Here is a 20076-nt window from a genome sequence, read left to right on the forward strand (position 1 = left end):
TATGTCTATTAGTGCGATAATCACCGGTGATGGAAATTCGAAATGAATGATAGATGAAAAAAAATAAAAATGACTTTAATTCTGATCGCTGATTGCTTGACGTTGTTTGAGGTTAACCGCTAACTTTAAACCATAGCCAAATTTTTATTAATATTTTCAAGGTGCTCCTTAGCCTTTATACGTAATGTGGCTATCGAGTTTGTACGTATGTCTGTCGTTTGTGGCTGCACTGTAACGCTGGAATTTGTAATGGTGTTGGTTGTTGTTGTGGTTGACACCGTTGCACCCATATTTAAAGGACTTTCTCGTCCTACATCTAATACTTCTATGGAGGTAGAGAGACTTTTGTCCGCATTAGAGTTTTCTGCATCTTCTGCGTTATTCGACTCGTTAAGGTGACTAATTGTCGATGAAATCATGGTAGCGCTGGAGGCGGAAAGATTTTGCGGTGACGGTGCTGAAGTTGATAAATTGGCCATAGGCGAATTGTTTTGATTGCTGTTGGGCGGTGTTAAGGGTGTATTCGAATTTGAAGAGCTGATTAAAGCGCTAGAACTCATTGGTGTGGTAGCCATTGTGGCTAAGTTTTGTGGTGACATACGCGATAAATGTGGCGACAAATGTGCTAATGAAACATGTGTATGACCGGGATGCGGAGGTCCCGAACCCAAAGGCGAAGGTGGCGGATGACCGGGTGGTGGTGGTGGTCCATGAGGGCCCATACTAGCCAATGTACTCATTGAAAGTCCAGTAGGGGCCAAACTTAGCGGTGGTGTTAGATAACTAGGGTAAACGGTCTGAGGGTGTGAAAGAAAACCTAAGAGAGTAGCTAAGAAAATAAATAAAATTTTTAAAATTTGCACTTTGTTATGAACACACCTGGTAAGGCTGAAAGCAATGGCGGTGACAGCCACGGATCTACGGACAGGCCCGCAGGCCCGCATCCTAAACGATGAGGCAGTTGCGTGAAGTGAGTTAAACCCAAACGCAGACTCTCCGATTTCTCTTGGCGTCGCCATTTTGCTCGACGATTTTGAAACCATACCTGGAAAATATAGGAAAGTTTACATCAAATTTCATTTTCTTTTCACGTATTAAAACTTTCAATTAAATTGCGGATGATAACGCCACTAATGTTATTATTTATGTTGTACAGTGACACATAGTTTTCATCATTTATTATTATTAGTCTGCATAACCTGAAGCAGTAATTAGTTTAACGAACGAAAAAATTAATTAAACTTGGAGCAAAAACAACAACATCAGCATTGACAGTTTAAAATTCTGCAATGCAATGTTTCAAAGGGACAGAATGGGGGGAGGGCGATACGAGATACGTAAACCGCAAGCAAATCAAACTTAAAGTCATTTAAGAAAAGGATAAAACAAAAAATAACCATTAAGTTAGTGTTTATAGTGCATAGCAGAGAGTAGCAACACACAATAACTGCATAAAAGAGAGAGAAAGAGAGAATAAAGAGAGAGACAGACAGAGAGAGAGAGAGAGAGAGAGAGCTAGAGAGATAGACAGGATAGAGAGACGAACACAAGAAAATTAAGTGAAATAAAACTCTGAAATATAATTACAGCTAAATGAATGGCTTTAATTACGACACTAAAACAACACACAAAGACTCAGCATTCAATTACGTGCATACAGCAACAAAATGGCGGCATCCAACAAACGCTTGCACTAACACTAAACGACATTAATCAAATAAATAACCAGCTTTATCTCTCTAACAAAAACTCATTAGTAGAAAACAGTTTAGACATGAGAATGAACCGTAAAGAGAGAGAGAGAGAGAGAGAGAGAGAGAAAGAGAAAGGCAGACACAGAGTGTAAGAGAGAGAGGGAAAAGTGAAGGAGAGGAAAACTAAATGACTGAATTGGTAAGCAAAGGGAATGATAAAATTCAATTAGTGTTCTTCAGGCTGTCTAATTAGAATTATCGTACACAACACTAACCCATGCAGCCATGCACACATATACATACTAACGCTTCTATCTCGTACTCCCCATAAACAAAAGATGATGATGGCGATGATAACTAAGCAGTTAGTGAAGCTTCATTACAAGAACTTAAAAAGATAAAAACGCGAGAAGTGGAATCGAGGGTGCGAATACCATATATCTATATGTATAACTGTGTATGTATACAACTGGCGAATGTTATAAACCTCGATATTAAATATATGACAGCCAGACTAAATGAGTTCATAATTGTGAGGTAATTCATTTTGTGAAATCCAATTTATTGAGTAAATGGTTTAAAGCAAAAAATGGAGGAGAAACAACAAGCTTCAAGTGGTTTACAGTAAAGTATGAGAGAAAAAAAATTATGCTATAGAAGTTAACGATGAGATAATTTATCTCTACATATTCATGTACGTATGTACGAATGCATCTCTCCCTGTCTCTGTTTGTCAATGTGGTTGTTCGTCTCATTTTGCTAGTAATTAAATACAATTTGCACAAATTAATTGCAAATGATTACATTTTGATGGAAATTTCTGGTTTTTATAGTTGTTGTTGCCCTTGTTTTGCGCATGTATTACAGAGGAATGAGTATATAATGAAAATAGTATGTGAGGAATATTGAGGTATATGGTACAACGATGTGAATTTAAGTAGTGAAGCCATAGGTGAAAATTGTGGTCGATTTTTGTCTAAAGGAACCTTCTCTGATCATTGCATTACGTTATTTTCAATTTTTAAAGCAAACGTCGAAAGATGTTTTTTCATCGATATTTTGATGAAAATTTTATACGATGGGAGTCATATATTGATGGAGATTGCCTTTGCTTTAATGTCACTATTTGGTAGGATAGGACATACAGACGGACACGACCTACCGCTAAATATCCCTTTCCACGTAGCAGAAATGCTTCTTTATTGAAAGGCTGTCCATCGAAGCTATTAAGCGAAATTCAAAACTTAACTATTATAAATTTTCCGCGAATGTCGGATTATGCATTAAGAGGGGAAACGATTGTAACAGACTAAAAAAGATGATGTTTGGACAGTTTCTTGGGATGGAAATAAAGAACCAAGTTTTGTTTTTTGTAAAACAGTGGCTTTTTCCCTTAAGCAAGGTAGCTCAGAGTATTCTTTTCACTATGCTATATTTACTTTTTCGCGAGTCGGGAGATTATATTGTCGCGTTGAAAACCCTGCTTGAGAATGTTAGCTTCTCCTTTTTCGGCTTAACAATGTTCAGAGATACCCAGCCCAGCATCGACATTCAAAACTCACCTATTACGACAATATTTGCTTCAATATTCCCTTCTGTCGGATTAGTAACGAAATCTTATAGAAAACTTTTTCATATTGAATTCAATTTTTCACTTTTTGAATATTCTTTACATTTGATTCGTGACTTGGTGATAGCTTACGAAAGGTGCCGCGGCACAATTTCAATCAAGCAATGTTTCAAACAATATAAAACAAAGTTAAGAGTTCCCGATTAAATGATAGGTATTCAAAACAAATGGTAGGAACTTCAAAACAAAGTAGAAAAACTCTTATAACTTAACTCTGGAAAGAGACGAATAAAAATTAAAAATATCTGTGAAATTTGCCATAATTTGCACGACCGTCTTTTAAATCAATTCCTTGACTTGTTTGTGATTTATGAAAATAAAATATAAGCATCATGTAAAAGCTCTCTTTGCACGGGAAGAAATTTGACGTGATATATCGATAAATGTGATTCAAATTTGTTCGATCAAGTTTATTGGTCAAATTTTTATTTCTATCCTCCTTTCATGCATTTTTTTGACTGAAATTGATTTGGGGGAGGATACAAAAAATGCTCCAATCTTGTCAAGACTTTGAACTTACTAAGCTAAAATATTAGTAGTTTAGAAATACACATGGAATGTTTTTGTGACATCAGTAGTTATTGAAATTAAGGCATCATATGGGAAGTGGTTGTAAAAATGTTTCCATTCGGATCATTGTCAATAGGGTGTATTCTTGGATCGAAGAAGGTAAGTGTACCAGACTGTGTCAATGCGAGGTGGCACACTTACCTACATAGATACGCATAAGATCGACAGACGGATAGGTGGAAAAAGAAACTAATTCTGTTAGGTGCACATAACAATACTTGATCAAATATCAGATAAACAGATGGATAGATAAGTTTTTAATTTCTGAGTAGATTGATATAATAAATTATGTGTCCGTCTTAAGTCTTTCGGGGCACAGCAATATACTTGCAACATACTATATTACTTATCTTAATATATCAATCAGCACAAGATGGTATAATCAAGATTTATAGCATAAAATATAATAAAATTTCATTTCTATTTGTGTTTTCGAATTTTCTGAAATATTTTCCTTCAAAAATTTTACTGAAAATACGTTAAAGTTTCCACCACTCCAAGAAATACTGACAATATTAATTAAATATTTATCGTTGTTGTTGTTGTTGTTTTAGCTACCATTGCATGCTAAAAAGAGAGAAGAGAGCATCTCTTCATTTTAATTAAATCATCAAAAATCAATTTTGTTATTTCCATTGAGATGGCGCGTCATAAAAACGTTTAAACCCCATAAACCACACAAAGTGCACACAGACGTATATACGCACAGTTTAATAAATAATAAACGACCTGCGTTTACTCATATATAACGTTTTAATAGAAAACGCCCACTGAATTGTTTCATTCCACTCAGCTGCCATCACCATATTTAACTATGCAGAGCTGAGCATTCAATTAAGCTCTTTTAGCTTTGATCGTTAGTTGAGGCACAAAAACAGAAAAAAATATACGAAAAAAAAAAAGGAAGGAACTCAACAAACAAAACCTTATCTTATCCCATTCTTTTGGCCTCCCTCAGTGGTCTTCATTATGGCAATAATATTCTGCCGTCTTCTATTCAAGTGTCATCAACCACTTTTCAGGTTTAATCTCTTCCATAAACTTTAGCGGGTTGCTTGAGATGGTGGAAAGAAGTCATAAGCATACACACATACGCACACCCACATACAACCAAATTGCTCTTAGGAAAACAAGTAATGATTTGTACAAAATTTCAAGGCTCGCACACAGTGTGCAAGAAAAGTTGAAAGGATGTTTTGTGAAAGGCGATGGAAGGAGAAGTGGATAGAAGTTGCTGTGGGTTGTGCTGTTATTGTCTTATGCTGTTAACTTTTACTCTCTCCTATTGTTGTATCACAATCCAAAGATGGTAGAGTTTTTTATTGAAAAACTTTGTATTGCCTACAAACAGTCGGTCTGTCAGGCAGATAGGAATACGCAAGCAAATCAGCTCAACACCCACTTTAAAGAACACAATTTTGCTCGCACGAATACATTTATAAGCCTACGCTTTACGTACACCGATGCTATTAACTACGCACGCTCACTTTATTTTTTTTTTTATATAGACGCACACCTTACCGGGCTTACAAGCTCAGCAACTAATAGTCGATTGTTTATTAACTCAAGAGTAAGCAGAAGCAACAGAAAAGCTTATGAAAAAAGAAAAAATAGAACATGGCACCAAATTGCTTTTGAGAATGTTTCTGACAGTTTGCAAATTGGAAAATTGACTTTTAACTTGAAAGCACACACAAGCATGCACACATCGCAGTGTGTATATGTAAACATAGAACACATAGCGTACATTATACTAATCTCCGAGAAAAGAATTCATTTTTGTTTAGAAACTAACACAAAGATAAACTGTGTACATAGCATATACTTATAAGTTTTTTTTTATTGTTTATACGTTTATAGATGTATATGTTTTCAAACATAAAATATTCCTTTTTTGCCCAAAGTTTTCTTAATTTCATACCAAAAACATCGTTGTGTTTGGCGAACAAAGTGTTTCACGTATTAGGGTCAATGTGAAATTTTTGTTTTTCTTTTCTTTGCCTATGAAAATGGGTCGTACTTTAGAATATTGCGACTAGTAAAGCAATATGGGAATCTTTGGCTAAAGATAAACTTTTAATATAAATTCAAATTTACTTTAATTTATGCAAACAATTATTCATTGATTTAAGCAACTTTTAATGTTCAATATTATTATTTTTCTATTGGAATAAAATTTCAAAACACATAATTTCGTGTGGCGAATAAAAGTTTATAAAATCACACATATAAAATCTTCCAATTTGTTTTGTTTTACCTTACATAATTTGTGGTATTAAGGCATTGTAAGTGGGTGCGGATGTATGTCACGCCCGGAAGGACTTCACATGGACCCACCATACCGATCCATTCAGGATTACTTCCCGAATCGTTCTAAGCATGCCTGTCCATACGCCTGCCGCTCGTCTTGTATTCTTAGGTTCAACCTGCAGGTCGCTAGTTTTAAGATATTTGCGTGAAATCTGATACACCGTCGTGTTTCAGCCCAAAGACGAACGAAAAAAATGTTTCCAATTGGTTCACTTTTGCATCCACTTCCAATATAACGCACTATTTTTGTTTATTTTCTTTCTGTTTTATTTGTTTGCTCACATACAAAATGCAACAATTTGCTAATTGCTGCAAAGCCTCGCAATCGTTGAGCAGCTTTTGGCCACGGTGGCTTTATTGGTCTCAAATTTCTTCTTTTTAGAAAATTCCAAGCATTTCTTAGGCCAGAAAAAATTAATTTCTTGAAATATTTTCAGTGGCCTCACCTGATAAATGATGAGGGCAAGCATAGTTAAAATGAGCCAAATCACGGAGTTAGTCACGTGTGAAAGACTTAGCTATAGCTGTCTTCTGAATATGAAAGTTAAATTTTTCATATATAACCAGTGGTCAGTAAAGCTCTTCCAAGACATTTCAAGACTTACTCGATTCAATAAAATATCTGTTGCCGATTTGATGATTAACAGAAGAAAAAGGAGAGATTTCAAGATCTGTGAAAAGCACTGGCTTTTCGTTTTAGCGTTTTTTTTTTGTCTCACATGTATATTCTTAATTTAAAGTGAAGCAGCTTTTGTGGTGTAATTGCCGATAAATGAAAAAGTAAAGTCAATTTTAAAAATGAGAGCTGCGTCAGATTTAAATAGAAGCACACAGCATGCGATTACCATTACATAGTTGCATCGAAAAATCATTTACCATTCAATGAAGAACATACGAAAAAAAGCGAGTATTCACAATATCGAATTTTTAGATTCAAGATGTTGTTCCATATTTTTTTATTTCAAGCTTAAATGAAAAGTTAAAGGAAATTGTACACACATTTGTTATTGCCAAAGGCACCAATTTGAAAGAAACTTTAACTGGGTACGTTTTTCCTGACTTTGATGTTAAAGAGCATCTCCATCTGCATGATGTAGTACGCACTCCTCACATTGCAGGAGAAGTAGGAACACGTTAATTAATATCAAGCAGCGTAAGGGATCTGGGATCTGTTTTTTTGGCGCTATTGACAGCGGGCAGATGGACTGACGCGCTCAGAGTTATGCAGAATAAGAGATCTAAGATCTAAGACTTTGAAAGCGATTCTGAACCAATCGGCATAACAAAAGATGCGTCTAAATCATGTCCTCCTGGATGTCGCGTACATCTGCGCAAAGTTGATGTGCCCTTGCACCACCACCTGTGGGTATAAAAATTTAACTTGCCGTACAATTTTGTTTGAGCTTGCGCTGGAAAGGGGATACTTGGTAGAGACTGTTTTAAAGAACGTTATTCTGAGACATCAGACCCATTTTCGTCTCTTCCTAATTGTTTGAGCAATTTTCCCAACCGAAATGAAAAACAGTTTGATGCGATTTTTAGGCTAGTGAGATAATTGTTGCTCTAAACGGCTAGATTGTAGATATTGAATGGAGAGCAAATGCGGTTAGCGTAGACAGTAACTAGATTGTTTTACTGCTTGAGTTTTGGCCTATGGATTTCTTTGATGTTATAGATACGAACGAAACTTTTTTTAAGTAGAACGTTGCCACCTACATTACAGTTCATATAACATTAGTTCTATTGGATGATTTGTTTGTTTCAACTTCAGTAACTTACCCCGTAGTTAAGGAATATGCTTTGTGCCTAAAAACAAATGACAATGGTACGGAAAGATAATATATGTGATTGGAAACCCACACTTGTTGAAAAGAGAAAATAATATTGGCGCAGTGCAAATGAATATGAGTAAACATTTTACCTATCTCTGTATAATATGTTTGGAGGCAATTTAAACTTTTGTCGCTTAAAATTCATGCTAAGATTTGCGTAAAGCGGTTGCTTTAAATGAGATGATTCAGCGCTTCGTGCCAACCGTAAGCGTACCATATAGAAAAAGACTTAAAAATTCTGCTGTCGTATGATGCGAACCGGCCACCAATATGACTCCGTACAGTAGATGGGCTTAGTTTGGTTTTTATTTCCAAACAATACACTTATCATCAGTGCCTAATAACTGAAAGTTGCGCAAAAAGATATTCAAATGAACATAAGCTATATTTCCAAGAAAACAATGTCAACCTGATTTCAGAAAATTTTGATAAGAAATTAAATAAACGTAACCAAGCCTTCTTCTTCTTCTTCTTTGGGTTTTTTGTTCACTTTGCTTTATTCACTTTTAATAAAAATAAATATAGAAAAATCGACAGCTATCGATTTAAAAATATGTTCAACCCATTCCGAGATTACTTTTATGATATTACACTCTTCGTCATGTTTGTTTAATTTTGCATTCGCAATCCGTCTCGCTTAACGGTGATAAAGTGTTTTAATCATTTACTTTAGTTTTATTTACACAATGAAACCATCGCCATGAAGAAAAAATTATTGCAATTGAATATTCCGGGAAATTATTATATTTGTTTTTCTTTTCTTGGTAAATTGCTTTTACAATTAGATTGTGAGCATCGAAAATTCAATGACTGTTAAATGCAACCTCGTCGCCCAATAATAATCATCCCTTAGATGTGTTATTACGTATAAAAGAAGTCGAATGAGAAAATTGCATGCGCCATAATTTAGAACTTGAATAACCACCGCCTACATAATTAAAAGTGTAGCATACGTGGCCACACATCTACTAGATGTACTAAATTCATTAGTAGATAAGGAAAGCACACACGCCAAAATCTTTGCAAACATTTTACTCATTTTTTTAGTTATTGCAACAGTTTTAAAGCCACTTAGCCCTTAACAATTGACTTCACCAAGTCCTTTTTCTTATTGGCGTACAAAGCGCTCTTACTCACTATTGTTCCGGGGAATTCCACATTGATCTTTTGTTAAGATTCGTCAAGCTGCTAAAATTGCCTTAAAAAGCATACGCTTCCTCTATTTCGATTTTAAAATTAAGCAGAAATCAGAGACATCGAAATCATCCATGGAAGAAAACCAATAATTTCCGTTAGATTTCGTTAGCAATAAAAAGGGTAACTCTACCGCCACCGCCTTTTTTCGACATTGGTAGCTTCGTTGTAAAAAACGAATTATTATGTTTACTACTCAAAATATTGTTTATCACTACTCATTACTTTTAACGTCCTTTAGGCAAAATACGAACTCTGAAAGCACCCGTAACACATAAAACCCATCTATGGATAGCGGTGTAAGAATGGACGTTCAGCTTGAAAGAATAATAAAGCATCTATTGAAACTTGTGGTAACCGAAAAGGCTAATACCTGCTGGAAGGATAGCGCATCCCAGGGAGGTGCTCCTAAGGTTTCTAAAGCGATTTTTACCATATAGAGGAAATTTCTTAATGCTGAAAGCTCACGAAATCATAACTTTTAGCATATAGGCCCATGTCACAATTGCATCAATTTTTATTTGTATTGCTTGGTGTTGGTTTCATTCGCACCACTTGTTTAGATGTTAATGGTTCTGTATCAAGGTTGTTTAGGTATAATCACGCATCTGCTGTTCATTATCTATAAGAACTTGGCGTCACTACTTTTCGGATTAAGCCAGAAACGTGAAGTTTCTCAGAAATGTGGTTTTTTTTTTTTGACAACAGAACTGCACTAATTTAAAGTTCAAAAAAACTATTTACTTTATGCAGTTGCTTATAGATGATGGAAATTTATTCAGCACTCTGCAGCACTACTTACAAACTCTCTTAGAAAACGGTTAACGCATGAAATTAGATAGTTACTTAGTATTTGGATGATGATGTGGTTGCGATATGTGTTATTTCCTTTCATATTAGTCTACTTACTTTCTGGGTTTCAGTTCCGTTACTATTCTATTGTAAATTTTATTTTCCTTTCTTTTCCTTTAGATTGCTTAAGATCATTTTATATTATTTTACTTTATTATTGCATCTACGATAGACATGGTAATCTATATATATTGGCCTTAAAGATTTCAAGGTTACATAAGCGGCAATAATTAAATAAGTAAATAAACAAAGCGAAACTGCTCACAATACGTGTAAATCTGGTCGTGATCGGCCGATTGCCATATCTGTAATTAAAAATAATTTTTATATCTTACGTTCCTTGTGTTACAAGGATATAATAAGCTTGTATGCATGTATTCAAAACGCAGAACGACACTTGGTAATCCTGTCGGTCCGTCTGTTTGTCTTTTCTTCATCTGGTCAACCTATAAACCGCAATTCTGAAGATATTTAGATGAAATTTGGTACACTCAAGTGTATTCAAGTACACCCAAAGACGAACGACACTTGGTAATCCTATCGGTCCGTCTGTTTGCCTTTTCTTCATCTGGTCAACCTACAAACCACAATTCTGAAGATATTTAGATGAAATTTGGTACACTCAAGTGTACTCAAGTACACCCAAAGACGAACGGTTTCGTAAAAGATTCGGATTGAAGAACTTTTTCGATCACTTCCCCTGTAACGCCTTATTTTGAAAGGTCGTAGGGTGAGCCGTAGCCCGCTATAGTGTACCCACTTGCTTCTTTCCATGTCTTTATAAACAAATTATTTTAAAATGTTTTTCGTTTTTTGCTCTAAATCATTGGCTTTCTCGTCAAACAATCGTAAAATATTTGAAAAAAAATCATTTAACCGTTTAACATATACATTTGACCCTAGAGGGTAATAGAACGCGTACAACGTAATGTTTACATTTTGGCTTATTTGTATTTACTGTTGTTGTCTCTGCTGTTGTTGTTGGTGCTCTTTTCTACTCTTAAAATAAATAATAAAAGAACTTTGAACAGAGAGGAAGAAACAAAAATTACAGTTTAACTGCTTATTAAATCGGCATAAACAACAAAAGCAGATGAACGCAAGTACATAAACACACAAGTACATGTACATGCTCTCTTAGACGGAGTTAAATAAAGCAACCACCGGTACCCAAGACGTCAAAAGATATCGTCCATTCCCATTGTACGCTTGACTGTGTCAGTATATTAAAAGACCCGGTTTAACAGCTAATTAAATACATGATGACACGTGACTGAAAGAGTAAACATTGCCGGCGAACAATAGCAGCATAACGGAGATTTGTTTTGTCATTTCTCCCTCATAAGAAATTTTCTGTTACTGTCAATGGGAAAATTTTACCAGCAAGAAATGTTTAACTTTACGAAATGTCAACTCTTCACATTGTAACCGTAAGCAAAAGTGTGTGCAATGTTTTGTCACATGTTCAGTGTTGCATTACATAGTTATTTGTTATGTAACAAAAACTATTATTACAAACACCAAACGCGATTGACAGTTTGCGAATTTTGAAAATGTTAAATTTCTACATGAAGAAATATGCAGATTAACAAAAGAAAATAGAAAAATATGCAGACTACAGTTTTACGTAATCCGAGAGATAGATCGTAGAGAATAAGCGCAGAGCTTCTTAAGATGTTTTCAAGACACTTGTAAGTATGATAGTGTCGGCTACTATTGAGTGGCTTAATTGAGCAGAATAAGAAGAACAATTCCGCAGAGCAAAGAATTTGCCGGCACAATAAGAGTCGTTATGTATATCGGAGGTAGACTGAAGGTTAATAATAGCGGCTAATCCGTGTCTATTTCTTTTGTAGTACTTTCAAGTTTGGAAAGGCAAAGCCGACGCAAGGCTGGAACTTTGTAAGCATAGGGACAATTTCTGGAAATCCCCCATTACAGACTAAATGATATGTGCTTCTCATACATATTTTCGAATTTTTTTAATAGAAAAGTTATTAGCTTCCATACGTAGACTAATTATAACGTCACCGGGTCATTGGGTACGATTCCATCTTCATTCCAGTAAAAAGGTGCCATTTAGTCACGCTTACAGCTGCCGTTCAAAAATTGAATGCGGAGTCTCATGTCCTTAAGAAATCAAAATTCCATTGGCAGTTAGGGGATTGTGAAATAGAGCACCATGTTCGGCACTATTTTCTTCCAAAAGCATGTGAGTGCACTTAGCATGTTCTTTGCTACATACGTGTACCGTTTTCAATAGACGCCAAGGTCAATCTTTAAACTAAGATATTAGAACGTTAAAATTAACCATTATCTCTATTTTATACGTTGTAAGTGTTAAGTTAGATATTTCAATTATTATACGAAAATAAAAGTGGAAAAATGATGAGAGTTTTCCGAAGCTACAATATATACCTGTAAGGTAAAACAAAGGTTTCTATTTACAGCTATTATATTCATTGCGCATATTATTTTTATTACATATATTTCTTTTCTTTATTAAATGGAGCGTTTGCATTTTACTGTTTCCCCACAAATAGTACGCACAGCTGTGAAATTATATTCTTTTTTCGCTTTTTATTCAATCTATGTAAACAAATATACTACCTGAAATGTTGGGCTGTCGCGGAACCCCGAGTGACGGCGAATTGTCTTCTAACATAAGCGCATTAGTTTTATGGTTCCTTATCTCTACTCTTGCAGACACAGGTAGCGATAATTTGCAAGTTCTAATCGGAGGCTAATTACGCCGATAAAACAGTATTTGAGAAGAAGAATCGGTTTATTTTCTTTTTCTCAGGACTGATAGACGTGTTCCGCATTAGGTTTATTGTTCAGTTTGTATTCTCGCAAGTGTCCATTAAAAGATTAAAGAATTTTTGCTAAACAAATAAATAATTACTCGTGTTCGCTGTATTTATCAGCCCACATTTTAATCAAACTATTTGTTGTCAGAATCTCTAAAGGAACGAAAAGCTGAGAAATATCTGAAACTTCATATATTCGACTTATTTTCACCGATCATATTTTAAAATTTTGTCTAGGAAAAATTAATTTTAGCTCAAAAATTGCGATCATTTCAAAAAAGTATGTTTTCCGTTGAAAAGCTTTTAAATTGTTGTTTGTATGCACTTGGCATGAAAATCGTGTCCGCCGAAAGCTTATCCTTTTAAAATAGACTCTGTTGCCTCTGATTCGTTCTTAGCCGCTTGTTCCATTTTCGTGAGCGCCAATTTGCTTACGGATAAAGGATCTTTTATAAAGTTTGGAAGCCAAGGCAATTTTGATTGCTGTATGCTTAAACTGGTTCAGGAATTGGTGCAGAAAATTATTCTGAAACGAATGCTATAATAATAGATGGAGAGATCTATCTCTACAATATATCCTTACCATATATGATAAGGTAAAAAAATAATAAATAAACTTGACTACTGCATAACACTACTCTATTAAATCCGTGTCATACGAGTCACTTAAATTATAGAAACACTGGACCGCTTACAGCCCACTGCGGCTACTTTATTAGTTTTACTTAAAATTTATTTAATACGGGACCTAAGGCTCCAAATGACAACACTTTTTATGGCCACTGAATAAAAAGGAAAAGGGAAATGCATAATAATTTATCAGACTTCTCAAGCCCCTTTTACCGCATTACACGAAGGCGATCGCAGTTTTTTCGCCTTCTTATAATATTTCGTCTTGTAGCGATATTTGTTAAACGAGGAATTCACTGCTTATATAAAAATCGATAAGGATGAGGGATGTTGACCTAAGATTCTCGGTTTATATGCGCCATAGATCTTATGTGGTAACACAAGAATCTGCTATTCTTTTTAGGTTTGTATTGATTCTGTTTTACCTCTTTAAACGCATTTTCTGAAAGTCTTTTTGCCAAGTTTCGGATTCCAATTTCATTTCCTAATTGTTATGAAAGTTCCAATACCATAGGGCAGATGGTCCTCCTCCGTTAGGACATGTACTTTATGAAACTATCGGCCAAATTTTGGCATTCAATATCATTTTCTCATTATCGTGAGAGTTTCTGTGTCATAGAACAGATGGACATACATCATCTAGGACATGTCCTTTATGAACTTTACGCATTTCTTTCTGAGTTTTACAAAACAATACTCAATAATCTGATAGATCTCAACAAACCCGCTCTAAATAAATAAAATAAAATCTCTTATTTGTTAATTAATTGTTTTATAATTATTTAATTGTTCATAAAGTTTTTTTCTTTGCTGAGCTAATTTGTGAAGTATTATTAGTTATGGAGGGGATGTTTTTCTTAATAAAAATAGGGGGTGTAGAACAATTAACACATGATTTGATGTGTCTAAAGTAATAGGACGTCGAAGGCTATTCGACTCATAGGTTTACTATAAAGGGATTTATGAAAGAAAGGAGCCACAAAACAAAACCTGCATATTATGCACAACGGTTTTTATGTATAGTTATTGTTGTTTTTATTATTATTGAAAGGTAAAGTTGCCAGGGTAATTATTATAAAGTTTATGTGGTTTATGTGACGGCGTTTGTAAAAAAAAAGGAAAAATTCTTGCTGTAGGAAACATCTGCTTGTAAATTCCATATATGCGGCTAATAATAATTTATGGAAAAGAAAAACAATAAAAGTAATGATGTTAAGGTTAAATATCGAGCACATAACAGACAAGTGAAATATTATAAGTTAAGGGATATACTCTTTGGTAACATAGGACTGACATTTATGAGAGATTAAAAATTAGTTCAAACATTTAGGTGAAATAAAAAAAAAATTTTTTTTGGTTTTTGTTTTTTTAAATGTAAAGGAAATTTAGCATTGAACGATTGATACACATATGTGATGAAACAACGTTTAAAAAAACTTGTTTAAAAAAAATCCTAATATCCCTTCGAAATCCTTATCACGTGTCAAGACTCAATTCCACTTAACTTCATTAACCTGCATACATGTAGAAGCGAATATGAGCGTTGCCGCCCTTTTGCTAGAGTTCCTTTTTTTTGCTCAAATCTTAAATCCTTAAAAAAAGAGCAAAAACAATTTTAATAATATTTTTTCATTTTACGTATTTACTCAGATCCTCCCTCACACATGTGAACACGTTTTCTTACTTATATTACTTTGTAAAAGCTTTTCCAAGATATTCCATTCTATCATATTTAACCGCAATGCATCCCTTGACTTGAAAAAGTACCGCTGAAATAGTATATTAAACAAAAGCCTCCCCATGCATACCAGACGCTTAATTCACTGTGTAATTGGATGCTATTATGTTTTGCCGCCAACTTTTAAATGATTGTCAGTTTATTGTTTGGCGCAAAGCAATCTTTAACTAAGAATTAAAACATGTCATGAGGAACGATTTGCCGCTAATGATTGAAGTGTACACATAGACAATATTTTTTTTGTTCTATGCTTTTTTCGTTTTGCCAGCATAAAGTGCGTTTTAATTAATAAAGACATTCGGCAGTTAAAAGAACTTTAAAATAGAAAGGTTTAACAGACAAAGGAGCGGCAAACAGCCTACCGCTCTTAAACGGCATATAACCATTTATTTGGAATTTGAAGAGGTTGTCTAGTCTCTAGACCCCAATCAGTAGACTAAGGTTTAAAAAAAAAATATCAGCTGTATTTGTTGTCAGACTTAAGTTAAAAAATATATTTTAATTGTTTTTAGAAGGGAAACTTAATTGAATTGACCATGTGGACATACAAGGACCAGCAGTGGCCCGCAGCTTCTAGAATGCGTTTTCTTTAATAAATACCTTCGATAGTCAAAAGAAGCCTAAAGTGAAAGAGTTAAGAGTCCATACTACCATAATACCAATGGATTCAGTCAAACTTCTCATCATATTTTCAAATAATATTAAGAAAATTTGGAGATCCTTTTGTTAAAGGATTAGACCATGCCTCACTAAAGTTATGCGTACAATTGTTAGGTCAAACAGGTCATCGACAATTAGGATACAATTAAATGTAGACCATCAAGTATATTAAGTTGAGTCTCAAAACGCAAGCATCTTGGAAAATTACACGGTACTTTAGTTAGCAGTTTCTAAAATAGTTTTGTATTTGAAAGAAGCGAAAGCGTTGTCTTGAAATTCGGTAACGAAGCGATTTACATACTGTGGGGATCAGGCAAATTTCAATTTTGCGTCCTTTTTGTTTGATTTGGTTTGTTCCCTAATAAAAAAGACTGCCTGTTATATGAAATAAAGTAAAGAATTTAGAAGTTAGCGGTTTTTCGTTGTTTTGTGTTTATTTTAATTTTTTTATTTTATTTTGTTTTTAATGCAATTCAACAAAATGCGTTTATCAAGGCATGGGAATTACGAAGCAACAGAATTTTTTTTTAAATTTGAAGCAAGACTAAAAATTACACCTTATATTCATATAAAAGGCATACTTTTCCTGAAAGCCGTTATATTAGAAGATGTTCAAAATCTCAGCTGACGTGATCCAAACTTACTTATTAAAGATTTGATTATTTTTTACCTATTTCTGTCACAGAAACCTACTAATTATTGGAATCATGTAAGGTCTTACTATATACAATAGCGTCAAAAGAAAAGACGTATATGGTCAAAAGTTTCTATGGTTAATTTTTATGACAAATTACTATTCTGGAGAGACTTTCCTTTTAAAATATTAAAAATTAGACTATTTGATATAGAGAGAACTGTTATATGCGGTGATATTCAAAAAGTAGATTTACGTGATCCAAGTTCGATAAGGCTAATTTTGGAACCAACCACTATACGCTATATTTTAATAAAATGTTGGAAATGTGATCTTTTTACAATATGGAGATTCAGTTTTGGTAGTAAAAGTTACATAAGAAGCGGGTTAAAAAATTGCCCTATCTGAACCAAATGTTTCACATTAGTTTAGAATTTCGAAATGCTATTTTTTGGTATTTTTCTTCCGACCACAAACAATCTAGGGTATACTGAAATTGAAAAAAATGTAAGTTGCGATAAGGTGCGATAATAACAGTAGCAAGGGGAAAAACATACGGAGTTTCTCCAGATGTATAGTAAAAGGTGTTATGTAAGGAGCTAACGAAACAACAATATCTTTTTTGTCAAGCAAGTGCCGTTTGCTCTTGGTTCCAGTAATAATAATTTTGCTAAAATCTTCACATCTAGCTGTACTATGTTATGTTCGGTTTTCTTTGTCTATAGAACATGGGACTTTTTGCTATTCTTCTACGACAACTAATTTATATTACTTTAACATATAATTTTTTATATTATTTTATTATATAAATTTTAATAATAATACGGTAAGATTTCTTTTTTGGAAAAGATCAGACTTCTTAAACGGATTTGAGTTAAACCTTCTCCTTTTTTTACATTTTGTTAGTAACACCATTTGTAAGTGTTTCAAAATAGAATTTAAAAGCAAAAGCTTAATAAAATTTAAAGCTGTTTTAATGGAAAGGGAGCAAAGGGAGCGAGAAAATTCTTTGAGCAATGCATTTAATATGTTTCAGACGCATTAAAACCATTTGTTCCTATTATTGAAATTGTTTATTTTGACTATACTATAGTAGGTTGTTTAAGCTTAACTTTTCACAATGTATTTTTCACTTAGAGAGCAATAATAACAACTGCTTAAATCCTCTTAATGTGTCATAACTCAGGCCGGCTATGTGTAATTTATATGGATTTGTTTAAACAGATATTTCCCAAGCTGCAAAATGAGCTTTGCGTTGGTTTTTACGAAATTTCTTCCGCTGAAGAAGTGGCTTTCATAGGAAAAGCAAATACATTTCACACAGTTGAATGGTCGATGGTCTTCTCTTTTTATCGCGGTCTCTTGGTATACCTCAACGCGATCTTGGTGACTACACATTGGACTACTCCACAATGTCGCTTCGTTTTGATTTCTTTTTTTCATGTCTAAGAAATTATTAATACTTCGCCAACAGGTCCCCCCATCGGTGTAGCGGTGTACTTCAATATTTATTTGTTTTTCAAACACCTACATTTACAAAGAATTAACTAAGCCGAAACAATATCCTACGATTAATGGCCCTTGCTGCAGGTGTCGCATATATTTTCTTCTTAAATTCCGGATGGTGTAAAAGAAACTTGGAAGACATAACTGATATCTTAAAGATTCCAAAAGGCGACGTATTCACTATTTTGCATAAAACTTTGGACATAAGTAAACTGTTCTCGTCCGATTAAAATCAAATTGTATATTAAGAAAAACGTACTTATTGCTAGGACTTATTGATGGATCTATTACTTCAACCACTTAAGCAAGTGAGCCTTATCTATATTTTAAAGCGCCTTACCGTTGCGATCCAATTGTCAGAAATCATAGCTAAAATTCTCTCAATCAAAAGTCATCGAAGCTTTTCTAATCATAAAAATGCGAAAAGTTATTCAACCCAAATGGACGAAGAGATATCGTTAAATTGGCTAAGAATTTCGTGCTGTTATAAAGCAACGCATCAGCTTCTTATCCATCCGAAAATATCGACATAATAATTGTATCCGAAGCTTTTACTGGAGTTACAACTGCCTATCAAAGCTTTATTAATTTCCAAATATTTTGAATACAAAAAAATGCTTTGAAATTTTATATTTATGGTTTTGTACAATTACGATTTATACGTGAGTGCCGTTCTCTAGAATGTCTGACGCGCTTCAAAACCTTTCTTAGAGATATAAAACTTAAGAATTTTAAACCAATTCCTTTAGTTATTGTTTACATTACATAAAAGGTTTTTGTTGCTTTATGAAAATCAATATTCTTGTCGGCAGTTAAACTAATTAAATTGTTTTCATTCTTATACCTTACGTTCTTTCATTATACAGCGTGAATAGTAAAAGAGAAAAAAAAATGAGAAAACAATCAACGAATTAAAACAGGATGCCATCAGACATTGAATATTTTATATTAAATACAAAGCCATGAATAAAGGCGGAACTAAAAATTAACCTTCAAATTAAAGGAAAAAAAGCATTTTACGAATTCAAGCAACTGATAAAACAAAACAAAAACTTGTCATAATTTTATTATGAAGTCTTTTGTTTAAACTTGAAATTTGACAAAAATCCAAGGAATAACTCTACACTATGAAATAAAGAATTGCAACGAATTCGTCAAGGCAGCTACACAGCGCTTCATCCAAGGGCAGTGAAAATTTTTATAAAAATTATTACCTGAATGACTTTTTATAATAAAAGAAAGCGAATGAAAGAGAGAGAGAGAGAGAGAGAGAGAGAAAGAGAGAGAGAAAGAGAGAAGGAAAAAAATCATATTTCTTTCATATGTTATTCGTATTATATTTTGCCTGTGTCTCTCTGCATGTGCGTGTGTTTTTTTTTCTTTTAATGATCGTAGTGTAGTATTCGGGTATAAATTTAATTATAGCGACAGGCGGTAGGGTTACAACGCTCCCCACGGTTCTTCGTTCTTTTTCTTCTGTTCACTATTTGATCAGTAGGATTAATACATAATAATTTAGGCGCCGTATATCAATTTCCTCTTGTACTTGATCAAATAATAAGCTTTATTTTCATAAAAAAACAAATTTGCAAGAGTGCGAACATATTTTATTTTGTACTCCCTGTTGTGGCAATGTTATGTATGAAATTTTTTCATCACTTGTATAAAAAAGTAATTATAGTAGCAGTAGTAGTAGTAGTGGTTAAGCTCAGCTAATTTTTGAATAAATTAACCGTATGGGGTTTTTTCTTAAATGGAATTTTTTGATTCTGGGAATATGCTAGTCTGAAATGCGTCTCTAGTGTAAATCTGACATGTGAAGCTCTAATGTAGCAAAGTCTAAATGCGCTACTAACTCTCAGCTTTGTGTCAAGACTTTCAGATATTTCTTTAACAACTTACCCCTTTATATGCTATCACTTTCTTGTGTTTTTTACTTTATTGCTACGGTTATAGTATTACGGGCTCTACTACCTTAAGCATAAATTCTGTGCTTTGCTACTTATTCGTGTGAAT

At 33.9% G+C, this 20076-nt stretch overlaps 1 protein-coding gene across 1 annotated transcript in view; it reads right to left on the minus strand.

The window, feature by feature from the left end:
• Positions 1-125: 125 nt before the first annotated feature.
• LOC119636265 (retinal homeobox protein Rx) overlaps positions 126-20076 on the minus strand; it is a 59427-nt gene continuing 39476 nt past the window's right edge. Inside the window, exons 5-6 of the mRNA XM_038031565.1 lie at positions 880-1045; positions 126-817 (exon numbers count right to left, since the gene is read on the minus strand). Coding sequence (XP_037887493.1) covers positions 126-817; positions 880-1045 — 858 coding nt within the window. The remainder of the gene's footprint in view (positions 818-879; positions 1046-20076) is intronic.

The sequence above is a fragment of the Glossina fuscipes genome, unplaced genomic scaffold (genome assembly GCF_014805625.2).
Source record: "Glossina fuscipes isolate IAEA_lab_2018 unplaced genomic scaffold, Yale_Gfus_2 28, whole genome shotgun sequence".
In the NCBI taxonomy this organism is placed as follows: domain Eukaryota; kingdom Metazoa; phylum Arthropoda; class Insecta; order Diptera; family Glossinidae; genus Glossina; species Glossina fuscipes.